At 35.9% G+C, this 27,978-nt stretch overlaps 1 protein-coding gene across 1 annotated transcript; it reads left to right on the plus strand.

Annotated features, from left to right (window-relative positions):
* Positions 1-1,422: 1,422 nt before the first annotated feature.
* Positions 1,423-27,560, plus strand: LOC114376467 (elongation factor G-2, mitochondrial). Its single transcript, XM_028334607.1, has 20 exons — positions 1,423-1,897; positions 3,103-3,324; positions 3,718-3,839; positions 3,931-4,081; positions 8,851-8,922; positions 10,396-10,491; positions 11,246-11,334; positions 11,473-11,539; positions 12,277-12,315; positions 12,606-12,666; positions 13,689-13,798; positions 13,892-13,966; positions 14,050-14,118; positions 14,220-14,341; positions 25,217-25,342; positions 25,530-25,650; positions 25,789-25,889; positions 26,071-26,131; positions 26,931-26,984; positions 27,080-27,560. The coding sequence occupies exons 1-20, from the start codon at positions 1,505-1,507 to the stop codon at positions 27,182-27,184; spliced, it is 2,256 nt and encodes a 751-aa protein (XP_028190408.1). The 5' UTR covers positions 1,423-1,504; the 3' UTR covers positions 27,185-27,560.
* The last annotated feature ends 418 nt before the right edge of the window (positions 27,561-27,978 follow it).

Consider the following 27,978-nt stretch of genomic DNA (forward strand, 5'->3'; position numbering starts at 1 on the left):
AATCATTTTCTACATAATAGTCAATGATTACAAATATTTCAAAAAAGGTAAAACTGTAAACATCTTCTTAGCTCGATGTTAATAAACAGGTGAGGAGGAGGAAATGGTTGGAAGGTGTGCAAAATTACCACGCCCAAGCACCATTTTATAAGTCACTCATTCATACTCACAGGAAGTTCAAAAACGAAAACTAATGATGGACAATACAAATTACCTTTCCAAAAAAAATATACGTCAAATGCAAAAAGAATCACATAACCTTTCTTCATGATTGACTTATGAATGAATGTTGAATAGCATAACATATGACGTAAAATTTGAGAAACGAAAACAAAACAAATGCTAGAGCACAAAGCAAAAAAAAAAAACTCAAAGGTTTAAAAGTCAAATTTTAGATCCCACTTAAAAGTAAAAAAAGAATCAAATGTACATAAACTGATAAAGGTAATAAAAGAACGCATCTCCAAAAATTGATAAACCAAAATATAGGAAAATAAGAACTGTATTACAATTGACATATTAGGAAAACAAGTGAATAAAAAGAAAAAAAGGGTAGAATCATATTGACATCGTAGATTGAACATGAAAAATCGTCTCGATCAAAAGCTCAGGACTTAAATTGTTATAGACTACAATCATTGATCAACATGGATACCACTTAGTTACCATCTGACAAATCCATTATTTTCAACATTCCACACAAACACCTAAAAATTGGGCAAAAAATTATAATTTACCCACTAATTGATGAATCCACCATTTCTCACATGGCCATTTGAGAGGGTTTTTAAGTAAAATATTTTTGTGTACCATTATGTGAATCCACCATTTTGAAAATGGTAATTTCAAAAGGTATCTTAACAAAACACTCATAAAAGAATGTGAGTTTAAATTTACTCTAACCAACTACATGTTGATTAAATGATTTAAATTTTGATGCAATATTAATTTTTTATTTTATATTTTTAATTAATAAAAAACATCTTATAGATGATTTTTAAAGTATTTATGTGTAGTCTAGTTTTTTTTTTTCTGACTATATATTCTAGTTTAATTCAACTTAAAATTAAAATATTAATAATGTACTTAAACCTTATTAATATATGTAATATTAGTAAAAAAGATTTAACTGGTTGAGTAAGACTAGGATGCATGAGTTGTTATAAACAATTCAATCCATTGATATTTTTTTTTTGGATTGTTATGGGTTCTCATAGATAAGAAAAATATATGTAATATTTAAAAAAGGCTTAAACATTTTTTCTGTATGATACTTTTAGTTTCTTTTTTTATTATTCTTTTCCATTTTTCCTCTTATATATATATATATATATATATTTTTTTTTTTTTAATTTTTTTTTGTTTTCTCATTATAAATCTATTTAAAAATTTAACATTTTTAAACTTGAACCCATTCAATTGGTCCTACCTAAGGGTTTTAGTTTCATTTCCGTAGTCAAAACCCCAAGAACAAAGCCACAAGGGCAAAACCCTCTCCCCCGCCATGGCACGCGTATCCCGGTCCTCCGCCCCGCGCCTCCTCTACGCGCTCTGCTCCACCTCCTCGTCGCGGTCGCCGGCGTCCTCCCTCATCGGCGGCGCCTTCCATCTCCGCCACTTCTCGGCCGGGAACGCGGCGCGCGCGAAGCCGGAGAAGGATCCCTGGTGGAAGGAGTCGATGGAGCGGCTCCGCAACATTGGGATCTCGGCGCACATCGACTCCGGGAAGACGACGCTGACGGAGCGGGTTCTGTACTACACGGGTCGGATCCACGAGATCCACGAGGTCAGGGGCAGGGACGGAGTCGGCGCCAAGATGGACTCCATGGACTTGGAGAGGGAGAAGGGAATCACCATTCAGTCTGCTGCCACCTACTGCACGTGGAAAGATTATAAGGTTTGGTTTTGTTTGTTGAATTCAACTAGTGAAATAATGTTGGGAGAGTTATTGTGGTGTTGGTTCAGTTCTAATTGAATTTGAATTTAGGTCCTGTTTGGATAAGCTTCTCTATAAAATGAGATAAGTTTCTCCAAAAGCTTATGCTTAAGCTGAGAATAAGCTTTTAGGTGGCTAATATGATAGAACTTCTATAAATTGGAGGAGTTTGTTTAAACTTTAAAAATACAACTTTAAAATAAACGCCTTTTATATACGCTTATTTAAGAAGCGGTAGGGGATGAGTTTGTTTAAACTCAAAAACAATTTTAAAATAACCTTTTTTTAAGAAGTAGATACGATTTGCTTCTTAAAATAAGTAGAAAACTTTTTTTTTTCTAAATAGAAGTAGTTTAGACAAACACACTAAAAAACAAAAATATTGCTTATTTTATTAAAATAAACAGTTATTTCAACAAATAAGTTTAAACAAACCGGCCCCGGATTTACCTCTTAAAATAAACAGAAAACTGATTTTTTCAAGCATAAACAGTTTAGGCAAACACACTAAAAACAAACAGCTGTTTATTTTTATTAAAATAAATGCTTAGTTCAACAAATAAGTTTAAACAAACTGCTCATTAGCTTATGCATAAGCTAAGCTAATTTTATCTTTTGGACAAACTTATTTTATTTATTTATTTATTTTGTTTATAAAGAAGTTTACCAAACAGGCCTTAAGACATGGAGGTAACAAAACGAGGCTTTGAAGAAATAAGAATTGGGACTGTAAGGTAGTAAGTACTGTTGTTACTATTTTCATTATTATGTTTTTTAAAATTAGAATGCAGAGTGGAAAAACATTTAAGACTGTCATCCAACTACAGGTTGTATGATAATGTTGACTTTTAAAATAACTATTTCAAAAGTCACACTTGGTATGATTTAATGATTGGTTGTGTGTTTGTAAAAATCATTACTGCTATGTGTTTTTGAAGTGCAATAAAATTGGAAGAGTTGAAGAGTTTGTTATGTTGGTTGATTTTAAATTGAATTGAATTTTGAACCAATAGGAATCAAGAAATATAAAGGGGGAATTGAGATTTGAATGCTTCTGCTATTACTATTTTTATTATCTGAGTGAATTGTGGTTAATTATCGTGTTGTAAGTAATTTTGTCTTCATATATTTATATATTTAACATCCTGGGAAATGTGTTGTTGCAGATTAACATTATTGACACGCCTGGTCACGTTGATTTTACCATCGAGGTTGAGAGGGCTTTGCGTGTCCTTGATGGTGCCATTCTTGTTCTTTGTAGTGTTGGTGGGGTGCAAAGTCAGTCCATTACTGTTGATCGGCAAATGAGAAGATATGAAGTTCCAAGACTTGCATTTATAAACAAGCTTGATCGGATGGGAGCAGATCCATGGAAAGTGTTAAATCAGGTGAATTTGAGATTTATGGAAGTCGTTGTAGACGAACAGCTTTATAGTTTGTTTGCCATATACACAATTTTGGTTATTCCCTTATCACTGGTCCAGTGGCATTTGAGAAAGTGATTATTTTGAAAAAGTTGATTTTGAAACTCCTAAGCTGTATCTTTATAAAAAATTGGTCACGATGTAAAATAATCTGTGACTCAGTTTTTATATGCACGGAGCCTACCATATAATTAATGATTTTGCATTATGCAAGCCATAAACTAAAAAATTTTAGTTTTATGATTTAATGATCTCTCTATTTATTTTATATTAACCCTGTGCATTTTATAAATTCTCAGTCTTATTTTTGAATTAAAATTGTTTCCATTTTGAGACCATTTTTATTTTATTTTTCAGGCTAGATCTAAGCTTCGGCATCATAGTGCTGCCATACAAGTTCCAATAGGATTGGAAGATGATTTTAAGGGACTAGTTGATCTTGTGCAGTTAAAGGCCTTCTATTTCCATGGTTCAAATGGGTCTGTTTCAAAAACTTCTGCATTGTTTGTTCCTAAGATTAAGTCTCCTCTGGCATTATTCTTTTGCTTACTCTATTGTTGCTTATTGCAGTGAAAATGTTGTCACTGAAGAAGTGCCTGCAGATATGGAAGCCTTGGTGGCAGAGAAAAGACGTGAACTCATAGAAACCGTGTCAGAGGTTGACGATAAACTTGCTGAAGCTTTTCTTGGTGATGAGACCATATCAGCTGCTGATCTTGAGGTGTGTAGGTAACAATTATTTTTTTTTGAGTTTTTTATGTCAATTATTGAATTCATTGGGTTGCATGCATCATATTTATTCTACTTCTAAGTTCTATCAATTAGTTTCTTGGCCTGTTGTCCGAAAATATGGAGGACCTTATGGTTTGAGCATCCTAGCTGTGCTTCAAGAGAAGAAGGTATAGATCTGTCAGCTTGTGACGGGAGAAAGGAATTATTTTAACAGAATATCTATTCTCACTATTCATATATTCCCTTCATTAATGTATCAATTAAGTTATCTATGTGTGGTTTCATCTAAAAATCATAAGCATGTTAGTACATTTATGTTTTAGATTTGCCACTTGCTTTACCCTTAGTTAATAGTCACAAACAGATTTTCTTACCGTAAACATAGTACTACTTTCTCCTTTATCATTGACTGTGATAACAGAGCAAGGAAGGATAAGAGTGTGTTTGCTTAAGGAAATCAAATTAAAAGGATAAATAGGCATGAAAATACATAATTTAAAGAGAGTATGGGAAGGGGATTTGGCTTGACTAATTCTTTGGACTATGGTTTGTGAACCATTGGCTGAAGTTAGCAAAAGCCCCTAGTCTAGACGAGAGGAAAAGGATCTATTACCAAACATACTATCAAAAGCCCCTAGTCTAGAATCCAAGGTCTAAGAGAACTCTAGGAAAAAATATCAGGTTACTGATTTGAGCTACAAAAGTGACAGGTGTAGTGGACTACATTTCTGCTTTGTGTTTGAGATATTCATTATTCCCAGAGGCCCATGGGAAACCTTGTCAATTGAGTTAGACGGGGTCACGTGAACAGCATTCACAGTTTTAGCTTGTTGGTTGGCCTTGGTTCTGCATTGGTCCTTTGTGTGACCAAATATCTTGCCATGACTCATAAGTGTGATGTGGACAGGAATTGTTTCCACCACAACCTCCTCCCTGTTCACCGTGGTTGCTGGACCAAGAAACCATTTTAGACATGTCAACAGGTTCAAGGTAGAACAAACATTTGCTGGTTGGAGATATGCGATAGTTGCTTTCAGACAAGACTGTTTGATGAAAATAAAAGGCTGTAGTGAAAATCCAATAGTTAAGTTTTGGGGGCAGATTATCAAGGACAAAGACTGACCATGAAGACATGTTTGGCATATTGATTATTTGTTTGCATCATCTAGGGGTTTAAGCGGGTGCGAGTCACTTGCGAACCCGAATTGACCCAAATCAACCCTAACAATTTGGGTTGGGTAATTTTTGTGTTTGGGTCCGACTCGAATCGAACCGATCAAACCCGTTGAGTTTTGGGTTGAGTCACGGGTTTTAATATTAGAACCTATTGACCCGTTAATTTATATTTAATTATAATTATTAATATATGTAATATATAATATATATTTTTAAATTTTAAAAAAATAAATTCTATTGACTATTGATTATATAGACTTATCGACCTGAATTGAGTAAGTATCAATACATCCTTAACCTTCAGGATTAAAGCGACAAGGGTTTTATTGATTGAAGTCACTTCGAGGGGCTTCTAAAATTATTTTGAATTTATTTACAAAGAGTATGCCTCATAATGTCCCATTGGTTTTGGTAGAAAAAAGTGTTTGAAACTCATCCTCATTATGCTTGTTGAAATTTCTTATTTTGAATATGATATACTTAATTTTCCATCCCCGATGAATAGATAGATAAATAAGAGTCAGTGAAGTAGAGTGAGGTGTGATGGCATCACAAAATTTTCTTTTTAATAAAAAATCTAACAAGAATCAGTTGTGTCTAATTCATTTAATAAAAATTTTAGCTTATAAAAAATATTGTGTTTTAAAAAAGAATAGATAAACTTAAATGTTTTGACTTGTTGACCCAACCCAACCCAAACCATTTACAAACAGGTTGGTTTGGGTTTCATTTTTTCTTAGAAAATTGACCCAAACCAACCCGTTTAAATTTGATTTGGTTGGGGCATGGGTTTGACCAAACCCAACCCAAACTGACCTGCTTACACCCTTAGCATCATCAGCAAAGTGCATAAGGGAATCAGTTTTAGCAAGCAAGTTCTTAAGCTTATTATTAGGGTTCAATTGATTGAAAGTATGGGATTTTGGTGTGGGGTTTTATATGACCTTGAGTCCTCCAACTACAATAGCTACCTTTTTTGTTGTGGTTCTCCCAAGGTTCTTATCATTTACCTAGACAAGCTTGCATGTCCATGTATTAGGTTAAGGTTTTAGTGTTAAGCCGCCTTATTGTGGACACCCTTAATTTGTAGACTCATGCACCTTCATTGTGATAGGTGTTAGGGGGTGGATATAGTCCCACATTGACTCGAGATAAGGCCAGAGTGATGCGTAGATAGCTTGGACAATTCTCACCTTACAAGCTAGTTTTATGGAGTTGAGTTACTTTCTAAGCTCAAATTCTAATATAAGACTCTATCCTATATCCATTGCTGTTGGCCACCTGCATTGGCACGCCCCAGGCTAGTAGCCCTGGGGTGAGGGTGTGTATTAAGCTGCCGTAATTGTAGACACCCTTGGCCAACCTTAATTTGCGGCCTCATGCACCTTCATTGTGATAGGTGTAAGGGAGTGAATATAGTCCCACATTGACTAGAGATAAGGCTTAAGTAGTGCTTATAAGGCTTGGCCATGACTTACCTTGCAAGCCGGTTTTGTGGGATTGAGTTAGGCCCTAAGTCCAAATTAGAAACATTGTGCAGGCCTTTGACATAATTGAAGTACACTTTTTTGGTCTTGCCTCAAACATAATATCATGCCCTGAAAGAGTAATATAGGACTGAAGTTATATGGAAAACCATATGATGCCATAGAATGAGGCATCAATTTGTTTTTGCCTATCTTGGTCTGCAGTTGGAATATCCTTGGCTTGTTTGACAAGGTGATCATGACAGCACTTCTCTTCTAACCTTAATTCTAGAACAGTGCCCAACAGGAATAATTTGGCTGCACCCACCAATTTGTAACATGATAAAGGGGACAGTGGTGAAGCTGATGGCTGAAGGTGCATTAGAGGCAGTGCTAGAAGGTATACATGTTGGTTTCTATGAAGATAATGGCGTAGGAGGCTGGGGTAATTGACTTGAAGGTTGAAGCTAAAGGACTTAGGTTAGTGCGATAAGTTTTCTTAGTTGATTTGGGCAGGGAATAGGGAGGTGAGTGAGGTTTGTGGAAAGGATGGGAGGACGGTGGTGGAGTTGCCACAAAAATTTGGCGGCCAGCAAAGGCTCCAGATGCTGGTGTGTACTGTGTATTAGGACTGTAGGACACACACAACATAAAATGCAGCCTATGCTTTGTGTACACACGCCAGCATGAGTCAGTAACAACTAATACTACCCATTATACATGTTCTTAAATCTGACATTTACTTCTAACAATTTTATATGGTGATATATGAAGTGTAACATCCTAAATTTTTCTCTAAGATGTATATAATTATGTTGGATAAAAAATTAATTAAATGATAAATTTAAAAATTTATAATGTGTGTAACAACAATATTTATAATTTCTTAAAGAACTATAAATTGGTGTATTTAATAATTAATTTGTAAGTTAAATAATAAATAATGTAATAATAGTATTTTGATTTTATAATAATTATTAATTTATTTTGAAGGTTCAAATTATATATATATATATATATATATATATATATAAGATAATAATTAAATTAATTTTTCCTGATAAATTTTTTTGTCATTTTGTCAAGACAGGATATGTGTGGAATAAATTAAAATTTTAATTTAAGTTAAATAAAATTATAATATTTGATTGTTGACATTTTAGTACTGTTAGACACTAGTAAAATAAATATAGAATATTTAAATTAAATGAACCCCAAAATAAGGCACCTTGGTCGTCTAAATATGTGGAAAAGGAAAGCCATACAAATGATCTTATCATTCAATCATATAGTTAGATCAGGTATTTAAATAGTAGGGAAAATGTGGATAAATTATTTACCACTCAAATCTATTTGGTAAAAATTGAGTCAAGTAAAATGTGTAAAAATTGACTCATATTTTCAAAGGAATTTCACCCTAGCTGAGACATGCAGCTATTCTCACTTTCGTCTTATAAAATATTGTTATTTCATTTAATTTTGACATTAATTATAAATACATCAATTTTTAGTAGTTCAAAAATTTATTAATATTATTGTTACACACATTATAAATTATTAGAATTATCATATATTATATATTATATATATTGTAGAGAAATTTAGGGTGTGTTTGGTTTGCATTTTCATTTTCTGTTTTCATTTTCTGAAAATTGTTTTCATTTTCAAAAAATTAGAATTCTGAAAACATGTTTGGTTTTACTTCTTGTTTTCTGTTTTCAGGAAATAAAAACACTGAAAATTTATGATATATTGACTTCTTATCTTGTTCGTATTTTAAAATTTGCTTAAAATTACATTTCTTGTCATCGCATTTTCATTTTACCCAAAATGAGGTTCCTGTTTTCAACTGAAAACGAGATTTTATTGCTTTCATTTTCTGGTTGTTTCCTATTTTCATTTTCACTGAAAATGTTTTCAAAAATCCAACTAAACACATTTTCATCACCGTTTTCTGTTTTCAGTGAAAATGAAAATAGAAAACAGTCAAACCAAACACCCCCTTAGGGTGTTACAAATAGCACTTGTTAGTCTCCATTCCTGACATCCTCCCTCACCATTTTATTTTTGAATAGAGTTTTATTATTTTTAATTATTTTTCTTTTTTTGTGTGTAGGAAGCAGTTCGTAGGGCTACCATAGCCCAGAAATTTATACCAGTATTCATGGGTAGTGCTTTCAAAAATAAGGTGACCAGTGAATTACTTTCAATTTGTATATCTTTTTTTTGTGTGTACAATGACGGATACAATCACTTTCAGTTTGTATATTGCTGCATAGCTCTACTTTCTTTATTCCTCCCCTTTATCTGGTTGATGCTGCGCTATTTTTTTTCATTTGTTGACTTAATGGTGTGATTATGGTTTAATTTAGTTTGTGTCTTTCCAATGCACTACTTTCTTTATTCCTCCCCTTTATCTGGTTGATGCAGCGCTATTTTTTTCATTTGTTGACTTAATGCTGTGATTATGGTTTAATTTAGTTTGTGTCTTTCCAATATGCACTTTTGTAATTGAGAGCCTATTTGGAAAAACAACTTAAGTGCTTATTGAATAAGTGCTTATCATATAAGTACTTTTGTATAAATTGTTTCTATAATTGAAAAGGAAATAGAGTAAAACTATAAGTTGTAAATTGTTTTCATAAGCTATTCTGGAGAGCTTATTGAAACAAGTTAAGAACAATTTGTTGACATATCAAAAGCTATTTTTATAAGTTCTCCCAAACACTTACACAAGTACTTATGTCATAAGTCCAAATAAATGGTAAATAAACTCTTTCAAATGCACCCTGAATCCATTTGTAACTGTCTTGCCTGCAACCTAGTGAGTAGTGACTGTTACAGACAACTATCGTAATGGTGATCATAAATGTCATGCCACAGCCACACTGGGCTTTTTGGGTCTGTCACTTTTTGGGCCAAGGCCAAACTTAAATTCTAGTTACTTTATGACCTTTACACAGAATAAAAATATTACAGTATTTGTGTGTCTTGAGACCACACATGATCTTATTTATAATAGAGAAATAGAATCAGTAATTGATTACAAGATCAATCAATTACTGATTATTAGGAAATACAATCACTGATTTCTATCAACTAATAAATACAAGATTCGTTAGATTAGTTAGTTTATCATAAATTTTATTTTTATTTCAAGACTACCCATAGCATTAAATGATTTAAGATATGATTATTTTTCAAAAGATATTTTTTCAACCAGTGAATGTGTCTTGTTTTGTTGATAGCTCAATAAACACACCCACTTTCATGGGGAAAAGAGAGTAATCATTAATAGATCTCACAGTTAATTAGGGGTAAAAAGGAATTTTAGCAATAAAGTAGTCCTATGTTTCCTATAATTAGGACCAATACAATGTTGCCTTTTGTTTCTTATATACAGGACTGGGGTAATATTCTATATGCTTTCTTAAATTGATACTTAGTATTGATGGTGTAAATGATGAATCTTTTCATCATCTATGCGTCTAGGAAAGCGACCTTGCTCTCAAGTCCCAATTCTCGACCCCTCAAATATTCTTTTGTATGCATGCTAATATATGAATATGATCCAAACTTGAACTTTCAAGATTTCATCAGACTCGTCACTTGTTTGCATCATTACCTTCTATCTCATTTTTAATTTTTGTTACTGGTACAGGGGGTACAGCCACTTCTGGATGGTGTAATTAGTTATTTGCCATGTCCAATAGAAGTTAGTAATTATGCCCTTGACCAAACTAAGAATGAGGACAAGGTACTTGATTTTTTTAAAGTTGATCTGTCTTGCTTTAATACTATGTAGCTATTGTGATTGTCATAAATTGCATTTGAAGTTTTGAATTTGAAGGTCAATTTTTGAATCATGAATTATAAGATATCCTATTAAAATGATACAAATTGCTTTGAATGTGTGTTCTACATAATGAAACATAAATCATTCGAAAAGTGAAAAGTATCAATATTAAACATAGTAATGCATGCATTGTAATATTGTAAGTCACTAGCCAGGGGAGAAAATGAAACACTAATATCCGAATTGACATAACCAAGATTTAAATCACAGTAATAGTCAAATTGCTTTCAAATTTGAAAATATAAATAAATGTTTTTTAAGAGAAGACTAAATTAGACATGTTTAGGATCCTCTCGCCAAAAATAATTCTTTATCAATATAAAAAATAAGGCTTATGATTTCAGGATAGAGTTGGGTATTCGAAGGTATGATAACAAGGAGGGTTTGGTTGTATATGAGTTTGGGATGAGTTTAAAAGAGTAGAAGGAACTTTTGCATTCAGGTTGTGCCCAATCTCAGCTGGGTTTGATGCAACCTGCCTGCATTCTTTCCAAAATCTCTGCTGTAATGAAATAATGTTTGTGGATATTATGAGGTTAATTCTTGCAATCCAGAGAGATACAATCACATTGATTTGTGATATGCTTGCTTGTTTCAGTTACCCTTGTTTGTCTTGCTATATATTGGGTTATTGTAATATTCTATTCTTATCTAGGTTGAGTTGCGTGGAAGTCCTGATGGGCCACTTGTGGCATTGGCTTTCAAGTTGGAGGAAGGGCGGTTTGGTCAGTTAACATATCTAAGGTACCCCTCACCATAGGAGGCTGTTAATCCCATTTGAAACCGTTTTTCATCATTTATATATATTGATCTTTTGTTTTGAATGTTAGCCTACATTACACAAATACATAAGCTAATGGTTTTTTTTTTTTTTGGCTGAAGAATTTACGAGGGTGTGATTCGGAAGGGTGATTTTATTATTAATGTAAACACTGGCAAGAAGATCAAGGTAAGTTTATATAGCTCTTAACTGTTCTAGCATGAACGTATTAGTCTTGTTCATATGAGTGTTTTGCCTTGTGGACCTGATTCTCTGTGTCTATGTTCTATAGTCATATTTTGTTTTTATTCTTCATTTGTTCATTTCCAATCTATGATAGGTATAACTCCATTCAATATTTTATTCATGATATTTTCTTGAAGAGCATTCTACGGTAGCATTAGTCCAAATCTGCATTTTTTTGTTGTTTCAACAACATTAATATAGCCTCATTTTCATGGAAATCCTGTTAGTTCATAGATTTAAATCTTTAAGATTAAGTGCATGGATTCAAACTTTTACTAGATACTATCATACTAGCATTTTGAACTAATTTTTGAAGAAACTCATCCTGCTTAAAAAAGGTATCGTATTTAATTTAACCACACATCTCACAAGGAACCTCGCCGCATGTTCTTGTTGGAGGACATTTTGTATATCTCTTCCTCTTTGTCTTGAAATTTTTTGTTTATTCAAAGACTGGGAAACAATATGTGGTCTGTATCAGAGATCCTTGAAAAACTAAACAGTGCAACAAAGATTGGTACTAGTTTTAGTTTTTTATTAGCTAAATATGAGGCAGGATACATAATAAATGCAGTACAGTATTTCACTAGTAAGATCAGGTGTCATTCCATGTCTTATTGTATTGCATTCCGAGATTATATATAGTGAATTTGTGGCTGAGTCCTTTCTTGTGCATGCAGGTTCCTCGCTTGGTTCGGATGCATTCTGATGAGATGGAGGTTTGTTTTTAGAGTTTCAGTATCCCTATTAAGTTGAATGCCCCTGGAAACAGTGTTTTTTTTTAAAAGGGAGTAAGAGTTATAATAAGATACTTTTTTTTTTTTAAAAGGGAGTAAGAGGTAAAATAAGGTACTTAGGTAGGTCATATTTGATATACTATTATTTTTGTTGAACATAAACTGCTAGGGTTTTGTTTCTTGACTAAATACATTCTGAAGAATTTGAATATATTCAGTTATTCTCTGCCATTTTCTTACAACTTTTAATTGGGTTCTCTCACAATCTGCAGGACATTCAAGAGGCTCATGCTGGGCAAATAGTTGCTGTATTTGGTGTCGACTGTGCATCAGGTTATTCTTTTGTCTTTGCTTAAACCTATGCATTTTTTGAATTTTAATTTATTTTGGGTGGGTAGGTGTTTGCCAAGAATCTTTTGGTGATGGTTTATATATCATCATTAATAAAAGAGGGATTAAATTTTTTATTGGAGAATAAATTTCACTTGCGAGGCTGAAAAAGAAAAACAGAAGAAAATGCAAAAGATGTATTGTAAAAGAAGAAAAGGAGCAAAGTGGCTAAACAATGCTGAAAAACTGTGAAACCTTTCTGGCTTGCATGCTGAAATTAGTGAACTTTCACTTCCCCATTCCCTTTAACAACGATGAAAAGATCTCCAGTGGTTGCCTGTAAACAAACCAATCTCATGACATGTAAAGACTAGGGGATGTACTTAAAATGTAGGCATTCCTCTCCAACAATGTGCAATAGAACCCTGTAAACCACACACTGCAAAACCTAATTCTGGTTCTTATTCTTGTTGTAGGCATATAGCCTTTGCAATGTATTATGATAAGATAAACTGCTTTTAGGTGAAAGGACGTTTTTCCTCCAAGAACACCAAACTAATAGCTGTAGTTTTTGGCTGTAGATGGCTGAAATATTCCATAGTGCTCTACAATTTTGAAATGTTTGCTATTATTAATTATTAATAATTAAATTATTAAATATTTAATTTGATAATATTTTTCAATTTGGCCTTTGTGTTCAATCACTTAGGATGCCTCCCCCTGTCAGAATGCAGAATGATAAACAGATTGAATTACATGTTTATGAATTGCAAATAGTGGATGTTCCTTCTCTATAGGCTGTTTCATTTATTCTTGTTTTCTTTTCCTTTTTGGAAGGATCTATTGTCTACATCAGGTAATGTCAGTTAGTGTTATGATTTTAACTAAATCTTGTATTGCTTTCTGGGTTATATATGCTGAAGATGTGTTGTTGGGGCAGTCTCTTTCCATTCATTATTTATTTCTGCTCTTATTTTTGTTTCATTTTGATTATATATGTGTTTAACATTTGTCTTGGTCATCAGGAGATACTTTTACTGACGGTTCAGTTAAATACACAATGACTTCTATGAATGTTCCTGAGCCAGTGATGTCATTAGCTGTACAGCCAGTCTCTAAAGATTCTGGAGGGCAAGTGAGTAATTTATTTTATGTAACACGTCAACCCCCTGCCTAGATTTGAAAAAAGTTGTATCACCTAATTGGATTTCTCCTGAATTGCTTACAGTTTTCAAAAGCTTTGAATCGCTTCCAAAAAGAAGATCCTACTTTTCGTGTTGGCTTGGACCCGGAGAGTGGGCAGGTTATCTTTAATTCTTTGATCATTCTCTTTTTAAGTACAATATTATTGTTCGTATGTTGATATTAGTAAACTTCTGTGGTTAGACAATCATTTCTGGAATGGGGGAACTGCATTTAGATATCTATGTTGAACGCATTAGGAGAGAGTATAAGGTACCCTTTTCATCCTCCACATATTTATTTTCTTTCTTGTTCGAAGCTGGCCAAATGTTTGCTTCATCTGGAGTTTCATTCTTTTGTCTTTACCTGTTAAGGTTGATGCTTCAGTTGGAAAGCCCCGTGTTAACTTCAGAGAAACTGTTACTCAACGTGCTGATTTTGACTATTTGCATAAGAAGCAAAGTGGAGGACAAGGTCAATATGGACGGGTAATTGGGTCAGTATTGATTAGTCATTCTTATTTTATTTGCTGTAAATATTATCTTTGCTTCAAGATAAATTTTTGTACACATGCATGTATGCACCCCAGATTATTCAGTTGGGTTGCATAGATTTGAGCCAAAATGCATTGCTACCCATGCTATAGTTTAGAATCATGAAATTTGACCTGAAACCATTGAATTGCTAAAACACCATCCTAGTTCTGGCAGGCATTGCTTGTGTATCAGATCAAATTGTATGACTTGAATCACCAGTATAATTTAAAGAGAAATATTATTTGTACACCAATTCATAAAACAGTTTTGACAACAACATATTTTTGTGTTTATCTCTCTCCTGCAACAGTGACTGCGCACAAACGTGAGAGGGATCGAACCCTAATCACTGATACCATTTTAAGTTTTTACAGAAACTGTGTGTTACCCACTCATCTGATGTTTATTTATAATCATTATAGGAAGTAATTAGGATACAAGGATTCAAATAATCCCTAATTTCTAGCTAAGTAATACAAAAAATAAAAGCATATATTTAACACATGTATTGAGGTGGACAAGGGAATGGGGTAAAGGGTTGTGGTTGTGGATAGGCACTGAATTGAGGTTAATCAGGGGATGGTGAAGGAGCAGAATGCCACTGTGAGGTTTGGGTTTGGGTAGGGGTGTTTGGTTCTGAGATTGTGAAGTTTGAGAGGGTGATGTTGAGTTAGTATAATTCATAGGTTGAGAGGGAACATAATTTTCATCATACCTATGATAGCAAAAAGAGGCCTCATGTCCAAATTTGTGGCAGACCTGATACTGAACATCAGCATATTTGCCATGAATCCATCAGCAAAAAGAAACATATTGAACACACAGATCTCATGTACCTTCTCTTTAATTCATATATCTTTTTAGGCATGAAATATGTATTAATCACTACAGAGAAGTGTTCTGGTATGTGAATTTCAATATAGATGAGAGAGATGAGAGAGAGAGAGACGGAGAGAGTGAGTGAGAGAGAGACAGAGTGTGATAGCCACTGGGTGAGAGTCAAGTCTAGGAATGAGAGGTAGGGAGCGAGAGGTAGGAAGGATCCCCGGCATAACTATGCCGGTAATAGGCCTGGTCAATCATCCACTCATGTCCACAACACCTGGAGGGAGAGATCAGATATCTCAACCTTCTACTTTACGAGGTTTCTCGATGAAGTAACGGAGAGCGACCTGTGGGCACAGTTTAAAAGATGGGGGGATGTCCGGGAGATTTTCATCTCCAAACAAAGGAACAGAGGTGGGAAGAGGTATGGTTTCGTGAGGTTTAGAGGTGTCTCCGACGAACGTACACTGGAAAGACAGTTAGACAACCTCATAATAGGTGGCTTGAAACTGTACGTGAACGTCCCAAAGTATGAAAGGAGGAGGGAAAGTCATGCACAAAGAAGAGTGGAGCCCAAAACCCAAACGCACAACCGTAGTCAAGGTATGCTAGCACTCCGCCAAACGCATGCTCAACACAAGGCAGCCCCGACGTCGTACGCGCAAGCTCTGCTCTCAAACACTAGAATATTAGGGCAAAGGCGGTACCCAGTTAATGTCGGCACCAAGCAAGCTGGGTCACAGTCGTCAGTTCACATTGACATCTCGACGGGGACCAAGCCATGGTACTCTGATGCGTGGGTTGGTCGCCTGAAGACCATGACAAGCTTCGACAAAGTTGAAGACGAGATAACCTGGGAGATAGGTGATGATGTCGTGCCCAAGTACCTCGGCGACGACATGATTCTGCTCCTTGGTCTCTCTGATAGCAAGGCGGAACAATTGGCGAATGAAGAGAATATGCATGGGATGACGCTGTTTTACTCGCTGGACAAATGGAGCAGCAGCATTAGAACGGGCCATAGACTAGTCTGGGTCCTATGTTGGGACATTCCATTAGAGGCATGGGATACGGCAAACATCCGTAAGCTTGTTGCTGCTATAGGAGACCTGGTGGAGGTGGATGATGACGTGGAGGAGTTGCGTAGGTTGGATAGGGCGAGGGTACTCATTAGGACCCCATGGAAGCCCACTCTCTAGCACACGGTCAATCTACACATCGGCGACGAGACATTCCTAATCCACATAGTGAAAGAGACGATGAGCGATAACAGGAGGTGTTCTTGCCAAGCTCGCAGCACCCTCGGCTCCTCCGAGGAGATTGTCTCCTCTGATGCCGACACTGATAGCCAGTTTGCGATAGCTCGTTAGCGGAGCGGAGCATGAAAACACACCGGAATGGGATGACGGCAGCCCCGCCGCTGCGACAGCGACCAGAAGAATGACGAAATTACCCAACGGACCATCACCCAACCCCGCTACGACCACTTCTGATCAAGCAGCGGGTAATAACCATTGTGTGAAGACCTTTGACACAGACAACCCGACGAGGTTGCCAAATATGGAAGACCCAGATGGACCTGCAGCAATGACGCATCTCGTAAAGAAGACAGGGAAAGTTGCGTGAATGAGGAAAATCTCGAAGCAGAGGATAGGTGTAATATCAGGAGTAGGGAGGAACTTGACGTGGTAGAAGGGGTTTACCAAAGGGACAATGACGAGCTTGAGCTGAGTCAACAGCTTCACATGACCGTTGGATGCAGTGGGGAACAGCTGGCACCTTGTAGTAAGACACGTGACCTACATGCCTCATTTAAAAAAAACACAACCTAAAAACCACAACGTTGCCCATCAATTTTGTGCAACAGAAATTGGGCCACTGCTTATGGACTCCACTAGCCACACCCCTGCTTTACTACCATCCCAGTCCAGCCAAAGCCCAATACACAACAAAAAAGAGACTCCTGGCTCATGGAACGTGTATTCGAGAGGGAGAAAGGGCAAAAAACAAAAGGGTATTCTCAGCACATATATGAAGCTCATGGAGGGAGACACAGATGATTGTGCCCAGCAACAACACAAAATAACCCCTAAGAAAAACCCCATGCCCCTCAACAGATTTGCAATACCTATTACTGTAAAGCCTATGCATAATTCAATTCAATTTCAGAAGGGGGAGGGGCCATCAAAGAGTATGGCAGACAATCAAAACCACCTCCAGCAGGCAAAGCAGCAATGGGAAATGGCCCAGGAGATGGGGATGACAGGTGACATGGGACATGCAACCATTATCGAAAGAATCTGTGATATGGAAATCAGAGATAGCAAGGAGGCAGAAAAGCTGGGCAATAGGAATGATGTCTCATGAATATCTTATCATATAATGTAAGAGGGCTTGGGAGGGGGGTCAAGTGGAGTGCAATCAGGAGGATGGTAAGGAAGCACAAAGTTGATGTGCTATGCCTTCAGGAAACGAAGAAGGAGCAAATCGATAAATTCATGTGCCAAGCTATCTGGGGAGAGGCTGATGTATGTTGGGAAATGCAGCCTTCAACAAACACGGCGGGAGGATTATTGTGCTTATGGAACGAGAAAAGATTCAAAGTGGAGAGAAAGGTTACAGGTAGGGGATTCATTCTATTGGAAGGTGTCTGGACTAATGAGGCACAAAAGGTTTATATAATTAACCTATATGCCCCTTGTGATGCTCAGAATAGGAGAGATCTCTGGGACTCACTCAAACAGCTCAAAAGCCTGAATCCAAATGGGCTTTGGTGTTTGCTGGGTGATTTTAATAGTGTCAGAAACCCATCAGAAAGGGTGGTTATATCCCAACTAGGGGTAGATGGCAGACATATCAGTCATTTCAATGAATGGATAGCGGATATGGAACTAGAAGAGCCACCATGTGTGGGGAGTAAATTCACTTGGTTTAGACCTAATGGGGCTGCAAAGAGCAGATTGGACAAATCACTTGTAACAGCTGAATGGTTTACCAAATGGCCAGCAGGTACACAATTCACCTTGAATAGAAATTTTTCTAATCATTGCCCAATTTTACTCATTTCAAAGAATGTGGATTGGGGGCCTAAGCCATTCCGGATGCTTGACTGCTGGCTTCAAGATAAGTCTTTCAGGGATGTGGTTATCAATTGCTGGTCACAGTCAGAACCAAGAGGTTGGGGAGGATTTGTTCTCAAAGAAAAAATCAAATGTCTCAAAGAGAGGTTGAAGCTATGGAACAAGGAACAATTTGGAGTCACTTTCAAGAGGGTCCAAAACATAGAGGCGGAAATTAATAAGCTGGAAATTGAGTCAGCTGATAGAATTTTAACCCCTGAAGAATGTACGAAAAAGAAAATGCTCCAGCAGGACCTATGGACAACAGCCCAATCCCATGAATCATTAATGAGACAGAAAGCAAGGTCAAGGTGGATAAAGGAAGGAGACAGCAACTCTCATTATTTCCACTTGCTGCTTAATTCAAATCGGAGATTCAATGTAGTAAATGGAGTGCTTATTGATGCTGCGTGGGTTGATGAACCAGCCAGAGTGAAAGAGGAAATTTACAGGTTTTTTTAACAGCGTTTTCAAGAGCCCGAGTCCATCAGACCGCAATTGAATGGTATCAGTTTTAAGAGCATTGACCAGCAACAAAATCAGTTGCTGGTAGGATGTTTTTCCGAGGAAGAAATTAAGAGGGCAGTATGGGAGTGCGGCAATGAGAAGAGTCCAGGCCCGGATGGACTTAATTTCAAGTTCATCAAGCAATTTTGGCAGCTTTTGAAACCAGATATCATCCGGTTCCTCTACGAATTTCATGCAAATGGGATCTTCCCCAAAGGAAGCAATGCCTCTTTTATTACCCTAGTTCCTAAAGTGCCAGACCCTCAAAATCTTAATGATTTCAGACCTATTTCATTAATAGGCTGTGTCTACAAGATCGTGGCCAAACTTTTAGCTAATAGACTGAAGAGAATCATGCCGGAAATCATTGATGAAAGGCAATCTGCTTTTGTAGCTGGAAGGCAGCTATTGCATAGCACAATTATTGCCAATGAAGTGGTGGAGGAAGCAAAGAGAGGCAAGAAAGCATGCTTGGTGTTTAAAGCAGATTTTGAAAGGGCTTATGACTCAGTTTCTTGGGATTTTTAATATACATGATGCGTAGGATGGGCTTCTGCAATAAATGGATCCAGCAGGGCTGTATCAAAACTGCCTCGGTATCCATATTGGTAAATGGTAGCTCTACTCCCCAATTTACTCCGCAAAGAGGTCTTAGACAAGGTGACCCACTAGCACCTTTGTTGTTTAACATTGTAGCGGAAGCCCTAACTGGACTCATGAGAGAAGCAATCCACAAGAAGTTATACACTGCATTTGCTGTGGGGAAAGACAACATTCCAGTCAGCATTTTGCAATATGCTGACGACACTATTTTTTGGGGAGGCTACACTGCAAAATATCAAGGCAATCAAAGCGATCTTGCGGAGTTTCGAACTTGCATCTGGACTTAAAATAAACTTTGCGAAGAGCCGTTTTATGGCATTTGGAAAATCAGATCAGTGGACTAAAGAGGCAGCCGAATACTTGAATTGCAGTATTATGACCTTGCCTTTTATTTATCTGGGTATCCCTATTGGGGCAAACCCAAGGCATAGTGAGCTGTGGGATCCAGTTGTTAGAAAGTGTGAGAGAAAGTTATCTACATGGAAACAAAGATATCTATCTTTCGGGGGGAGAGTGACCCTTATACAGTCCACCCTATCATCTATCCCAATTTATTTTCTTTCTTTTTTCAGGTTACCTAGCAAAACAGCGGCGAAACTGATCAAACTTCAGCGAAGGTTCCCATGGGGAGGAGGTTTGGATCAAAGGAAGATAGCATGGGTGAAATGGGAATCAGTTTGCTTACCAAAAGAAAAGGGAGGACTGGGTATAAAAGATGTTAGGACTTTCAACAAAGCATTACTTGGAAAATGGCGGTGGGATATGCTTCACCAAAACAGAGTTATGGGCCAGAATATTGGAGTCCAAATATGGCGGGTGGAGATAATTTCTTGAAGGAAAAAGAGGCACTAATGAATCATTATGGTGGCAGGACTTAATGGCGGTATTTCAGGACCACCAGCTGAATAATGTTCTGCAAACTGGATCAACATGGAAAGTGGGGAGTGGTGATAAAATCAAATTTTGGGAGGACTGCTGGTCTAGTGATGGAGTAGCATTAATGCTGAAATATCCTAGGTTGTATCAGATATCTCGCCAGCAGCACAAACTCATTCAGCACGTGGGTAGCTTTTCTGAAACAATATGGGAATGAAATTTTTCATGGAGAAGGCCTTTATTTGATAACGAAGTCGACTCTGCTGTCGAATTTATGAGGGAGATCTCACAGGTTGTAATCCAGCAACAAGTTCCTGACTTCTGGGTGTGGAAGCATGAGCCTAATGGTCATTACTCTACAAGGAGTGCATATAAATTGCTGCAGGGAGATATAGAGGATGAAAATCAGGATGGGGCACTTCAGGATCTATGGAAGCTAAAGATACCAGCTAAGGTTTCATTCTTTGCTTGGAGGCTAATTAGAGATCGTTTACCGACTAAAGCTAACCTACGAAGAAGACAAGTAGAGCTGGAAGACAGCATGTGCCCTTTCTGCAGAAATAAGGAGGAGGATGCATCCCACATATTTTTTGACTGCAACACAACACAACCTTTGTGGTGGGAATCCCAATCATGGGTTCGAACCTTGGGGGTGCACCCTATAATTCCAAGACAACACTTTATGCAGCATGTCAATGGGAGGCCTGGATCAAAGAGGTACAATAGATGGAAGAGCTGGTGGATAGCCCTGACTTGGTCGATTTGGCAGCAAAGGAATAAGGTCATCTTCCTGAATGAACCATTCAATGGAGCCAAGCTGCTGGAGGATGCAGTGTTTCTGCTTTGGACATGGCTCAGAGCTATGGAGAAAGATTTTTCTATACACTTTAACCAGTGGTCTAGCAACCTAATAGATGGTTTCTGTAATTAGGATGGCAAACCAGCTGAGGGTTATGTACATGTACCTACTGTTGATTACTCTGGATCCTATCAGCTTGTAGCCAGCCTGATCATTGAATCCAGTAGTATATCTAGAACTATACTGTATCTTTAGTACCTCTGGTACTTCTATTTATATATAACTACTTTTGCTGACAAAAAAAAAAATCATATTTGCCATGACCCCCACCACGGCCATGGCTGCTTCGAGATAAGTTCTGACCACCACCTCTCTACCTGGAGTGTAGTGATTAGCACTACTGTAAGCATCACTATTATTGTTAGCACCATTAGAAGCATGAGTTAGATGCGCCTGAGAATCAGAATTGTTCCCAGCACCAAGCAATTGGGAAACTAGAATTGGGGGTGGAATTAGGGTTACCCTCAGCAATATTGACAGTGCCTAGATATTGCTTATGAATTTTGTCAATTCGTGATTCATGAGCAAGGAGTAATGATTCACCATCATCAAGTTATAGACAAAAGTCACTGGATTCATATTCCGTTGGCAAACCTTCAAGGATAATATCAACATGTTCACTTTGTGAAACAGAATCTCCGATAGAGATGAGTGAATCGACCAATGTCTGAATGTGGAGAAGATAATCAGTAATCTTATGATTATCGAGAGAGATATTGCGAAGCTCCATTCGAAGTTGAAACTTCTTCACACGAGCAATCGAATGGAAATGCGAGTGAAGCTTCTCCCAAAGATGCTTCGCAGTGTTGCACCCAACGAGACAAGGTAGAACAGCTCCAGAAGTTGTCGATTGTAGCAATGAAAGCAGAAGTTGATCCTGATTTTCCCAACTGAGATACTCTGATGAGATTATGCCACCATCCCGATTAGCAATCGTCGCAAACTTTGATGAGAAGTAAATGGAGTAAACCGTGGCCTTTGATGACAGGTTGCACTTGACTGCACAATAGAAGGTAATCGGAGTTCGTGAACTTCTTAGAAATGGAGTGTAAGAATGAAACTGGAGGAGAAGGATCCACCACTGGTGATGGCGGAGGAGGAGGAGGTGGCAAACCACCAGAAGAATTATCGTGTGCGGAAGCCATGAAAAAATAACAAGCTTAGGATCAACCTAGCTCTGTGATACCATAAAATATTTAAAGAGAAGAGAGAAATTGTAAGAGATTTGTTATTGTGGAAATTCAACCCAACTGAAAACTGATTACAATTCAGTACAAATAGTAGTTACACAACTGTAACTGTCAACTAACCTGAGTTAGTGACAGCTGTAATATGGCTGTCCTAACTAACAGACTAACTACTAACTGTCTAACTACTATGGTTAGACTTACAGCTTCAGCTAAAAAGAAATATTACAAGTATACTCCTATAAAAGCATGTGAATTAATCTGAATCTTGATTAAGAATAACCGAATAGTTTTTAGCACATGCTGATACTCTCTTGTATGTTTTGTACTGTCCCTGCCATGTATAAATAGGTTTTCTAAACTGATGTTTTCTGAAGCAGTAAATTCCCACTTTTAACTGTCTGCTTTACCCAATGTAATAAGGTTTTAGCGCTACTTTTAACTGAAGCAATAAATTCCCACTTTTAACTGTCTGCTTTCAATTTGTTTGGGCCGTAGTTACCAGGTTCACAATATTCTTTAGTACATGGTATGGGTTTGTGGCATGCCACCTTACAAAGTATTGGTACATAAGGGGTATACATAGTCTGTAGCTATTTGAATTTTTTTTATCTTGTTAAAAATTATAAATTACATATATAATGTGTTACTACAAATGTTAATTTAATTCTGCTGGCCTTTAATATTATTAAAAAAATTTAAATTAAAAAGTAATTCTTATGAATTGTTCAAGTAATTATTATTTACTGAATTGAATTTAAAATGGTTCATTTGTAATAGTTTTTTTAAATTTTGTTATCTATTTTTAATAAAAATATGTTAACAATAGAATTTTTTTATCACAAGTTAATCAATGGATTTTTTTATCCGTAGAAATCAAAGATAAGTATCGGGGGGTTTACAACAACTTACCTGCTCAACCAACTGAGTTAGATTCCCTCAGTAGTTAATCAATGGATTGATTCATTTAAGTTAAATTATTTGTATAGGTAATTTTATCATTTTAAAAATTAAAATCTTAATTATATATGTAAATGTAACACTTATCAAGAAAAGTGCTGCACAGCTGTACAACACCATTCCTCAACTATATCTCCTCGGTTAAAAAAAAAAATCATTTCAGCTTCCATTTCCCATCTTTTCTTTTCCTTTGCCTAGCCACTGTCCTGCCTGGGGGTGTTCACAAGTGCAGTCAAATCTGTGACCCAACCTGACCCAATTAAAGTGGGTTCGGTTTGTTAAGTGTTTGGATTGACTCTGACCCAATTCAATTAAGACTTGATCATATATTGGTTAGGTAATGAGTTCTATTTTTTAATCTGACCCGATCCATACCATATAATTAAATTTATTATTATATATAAATTAATTATTAAATGCAAAACACATTAATTTTTAGCTCACAGCTTATTAAATTAAACCACCCATGATTTTTTTTCTTTTTAAGTTTTTTCTTTATCCCTGTCTTTGATTTTGTTTATTTTTCTCATGCTAACAATACTTTATTTCAATCTAAAATAAAAATATCGTATTAGCATTGAAATCATTACTTTTATCAGTTAAATATTGCCACACTTTGGTCTCTTTTGAGTATATTTAGTCATTATATATTTACAAAAATTTAGGCATAAACAAATTATTATTCTTAAAAGTTTAATTTTACAAAATAAAAAATATTTTTTAAAAATTCAGACCCGTTTAACCCAATCCAACCCCCTGTTTATGACCGGGTGGGATTGGGTCAGTTATGTAACAAATTTTGCCCTGACCCAACCCAACCCATAAAAATTTGATCGGGTTGTTGTAACGGGTTTAGCCAAACCCGACTTGCGAACAACCCTAGCCCTGCCTTACACCTTCTCCTATTACTCTGCTCACAATCTTCCCATTCGTAAATCACTGATTCACAATCCTTTCCACTGCACAACAGATTCAACCATGAGTTTGGGTGTCCCCGTTTGTAAACAAACTGTGAATTGGTATGCACGAACCAATTCGCAGTTCTGTACTAGTTTGAGCGAATCATGATTCTATTGTTTGGGCCTTATTATAAGTTTATAACTAATTTCCTTCCTGATTTAACATCCAATACTGCTGGTTGGTGCTGTTAGTAGGAGTCTTGATCCTCTTGTTCTGTATGTCTATTCTCTTTCAATACATTATTGACCTTAAAGGAAAAAATGAACATGGTTTAAACTTAGCATGTTTAATTTGAAACTTGTAAAGTTTTTGTATGTCTTGTTTTCATATGTTCACACAGACAAGATTTGTGAAGTGAAACTTGTCAATACATTAGTTTCTCATTTCATGAGGCTATGAGCTGTCCAAGTATTTAATTGGTGCTCAAGATGTAGAACACATTTAGGCTATGAGAACAAATTTCATGATGTAGAATGTAGTAAAATAATTGTGACACAATTAGTAATCAGTGCTCAAGAATTGCTTTTGGTAAATGTGTCTTAACAATTGTGTCTATTGGGACATAGTGCTGTAAACTAAGTTTATGCTTGATATGAATTATTGAAGTATTTCCTACTTGCCTACACCTAATTCTAACTCGTAACTATTTTTACTTTTTCCTTGTGGACTTTGAATGAATGTCCATTATATATACATGTGATATATTGCTTAATAAAAAACATTTCACAGTAAATATATTTAAATATAATTTAGAACGCCTTCATGGAGTTGAAGTCATTTGTTTATGGTGTTTTACACATGAACAGATGATCATATATGTTATCATGTTATGTAAAAAAAATTTACTGTTCAATTTGGAAGATGATAGTTGTGGTTGCACTTCTTCCCTGATGCCCTTTTATTTCTTGATGATATATATTTTATTCAATGTGTTTGCAGGTATATTGAACCACTTCCTGCAGGGTCATCAACTAAGTTTGAATTTGAAAACTTGCTTGTTGGTCAAGCTATTCCATCAAATTTTATCCCTGCAATTGAGAAGGGTTTCAAAGAAGCTGCCAACTCGTGAGTAAAAAATTAATCATTGCTTAATCATGCATTCTACTTCTAATTTTTGTGATTCATCATGTAGTGTGTTGTCCTCTATCAATGTAATGATCTAGATGCTTTTTTTTTATAGTTTATACAATTTGGTCTTGCTTGTATGATTAAACTTTTGGTATGGCAAACTCAATTTCTCTCTTCCATACAGTGGTGCCTTAATTGGACATCCAGTTGAAAATCTCCGAGTTGTCTTGATAGATGGTGCTGCCCATACTGTTGATTCCAGTGAACTTGCATTTAAGTTGGCTTCTATCTATGCTTTTAGACAGGTCCTTTTCATTTCTGTTATCCATATTTCATTTTATAAATGACATTCCACATATAGTCCCTGTAGTCATCTATTGATTCCTTCACATAATGGTGATTGACTAATAATTCTTTGATAATTTGTGGTGCTTTTGTAACAGTGTTATGCAGCTTCCAGACCGGTTATATTAGAACCTGTTATGCTTGTTGAGCTGAAAGTACCAACAGAATTTCAGGGAGCTGTTGCTGGTGACATCAACAAGTGAGGGTTCTTTACTTTTTTAACTGGATATTCCGGAAACAGCCTCTTTGCATATGCAAGGGTAAGGCTGCGTACAATATCCCCATATCTTCGCATAGCGAAGAGCCTCTGGGCAATGGGGTACGAAGTTTTTATTGTGGTATATTTCCAGAATTCTGACAGTTTTATAACTCATGTAAAGGAGAAAAGGTGTGATTGTTGGAAATGATCAGGAAGGAGATGATTCTGTCATTACTGCTCATGTAAGTACCTAATAATCTCTTAAAAGTATTTTAGTTTTTAACTACTTTTGTAGTTCGTTATGGTTCACCTATGGAGAAACAACAAAACAGTCTTATCCCACTAGATGAGGTTAGTTACATGGATTACATGATGCTATTAGGGTTGGTCAAAAGCTAGATTTTCAAGGGTAATTAATTATGCTATTAGGCAAGCACGCTTCAGGGAAATACGACTTTGGTTCTTGATGTGACGCTGGAGGATCCTGTGTGAAAGCTAAATATGTCAACTAGCCTTAACACACACAAATAGCATTTTGGCTTTGAATCTGTAACTGCAAATTTTTACAATTGATTTATTGCTAGATCTTTAAAGTACAAATGAGAGCTTCTTAGAATGTGAATTTGGGTCTAACTCAACCCCAAAAACTAGCTCATAAGATGAGGATTGTTCCCCACTTATATATTCTATTTTAGTCTTATCTTTAGTCAATGTGGGAGGTGTTTTTTTTTCAATACAACCCCTCATACCCCAGTATTTTTTGGGCCTGGTGTGTAGATAATATGTTGGGTGATCCATTTGATGGATCTAGGATAGACTCTGATATCATGTTTTAGTGCAATATGGGGGTTAATGGGGATTATAACTTGCTTGTAAAATTGTTATTTCGGATGATTGGAAATCTCCTGTGCAATGATTATTTACTGGTTTTATTTGGTCTAATCATGTTGAAATATTAATGTATTGCATGAACGGTGAACCTATAGCTATAACCTGTCCTTTTGTCATTGCTAAATAGGTTGCTGTTATTAATTATTTCAGGTCCCTCTTAACAATATGTTTGGATACTCTACAGCTCTTCGTTCAATGACACAGGTAAGTATCATGCCACTCGAGAATAATTCGTGTTTTGCTGTTAATTTTTTTGTTTGGTTTTTAATTTCGTGGTTGTTCTCTAATAACTGCAACAGGGCAAAGGTGAATTCACAATGGAATACAAGGAACATTCACCAGTTTCTCATGATGTACAGACGCAACTGATAAACACGTACAAGGGAAATAAGGAAGGTGAATAATCATCAGCTTTTGTCGAAGTACATGATCAAAAAAATTATGACAATCACTTTCTTAAAGAAAAAAAGTTGTGACAATAATATAGGATATAGGTTCGATTCATTTTATTAGGCCTACCAATTTTGGAAAGCAAATAAAAGTTGCTGTAATTGTGAATTGTGATAATATGGTTTACGGATAATTTATTTAGGTCGGGTAGTTAAATGGTTCTGGGTCCCAAGTGTAAGTTACACATGCTCGTACTTGTCGATGAAGATGATTCTTAGATTGGTGATTAAGAGCTCTTCGGTATGTAATTTTATGTTCATTACGGTACCTGCTACGTGTCTTTTATGAAATTTATGATTATTATAAATTATTTTTCTACAGTTTATATGTTTTTCTCACTCTTTTAAACAAGCAGAGGGAAATTTCATTTCAGTCTTCTATTCATTCACTTTAAATGTTTTTTCTTATATTTCATCTCATTGCGTTAGCTTGTATATTAGAAACGGACCATTATTAGACAATTGTTAAACACTTAAACATACATTCGTTAGGGGTGTTTGTTACACGGATTATTTTTTGTCTCAGGATTTTTTTTTGTAAATATAATGAAATTGTGTTAGATTAATTATTAAAATTAGTAGGAATTATTTTTTATATTTACAGGAATGATTAAAATATGTTTTAGTTAAGTTATTTTTTTCTTGAGAATATATGTTATAATTATTAAAATATTTTTATGAATGAAACTGATAGTAAATTAAATTGTGGAAATATTAATTGGAAAAAAAAATGAAATTTACGGGATTGA

This window comes from Glycine soja, chromosome 11 (genome assembly GCF_004193775.1).
Source record: "Glycine soja cultivar W05 chromosome 11, ASM419377v2, whole genome shotgun sequence".
Classification (NCBI taxonomy): Eukaryota; Viridiplantae; Streptophyta; class Magnoliopsida; order Fabales; family Fabaceae; genus Glycine; species Glycine soja.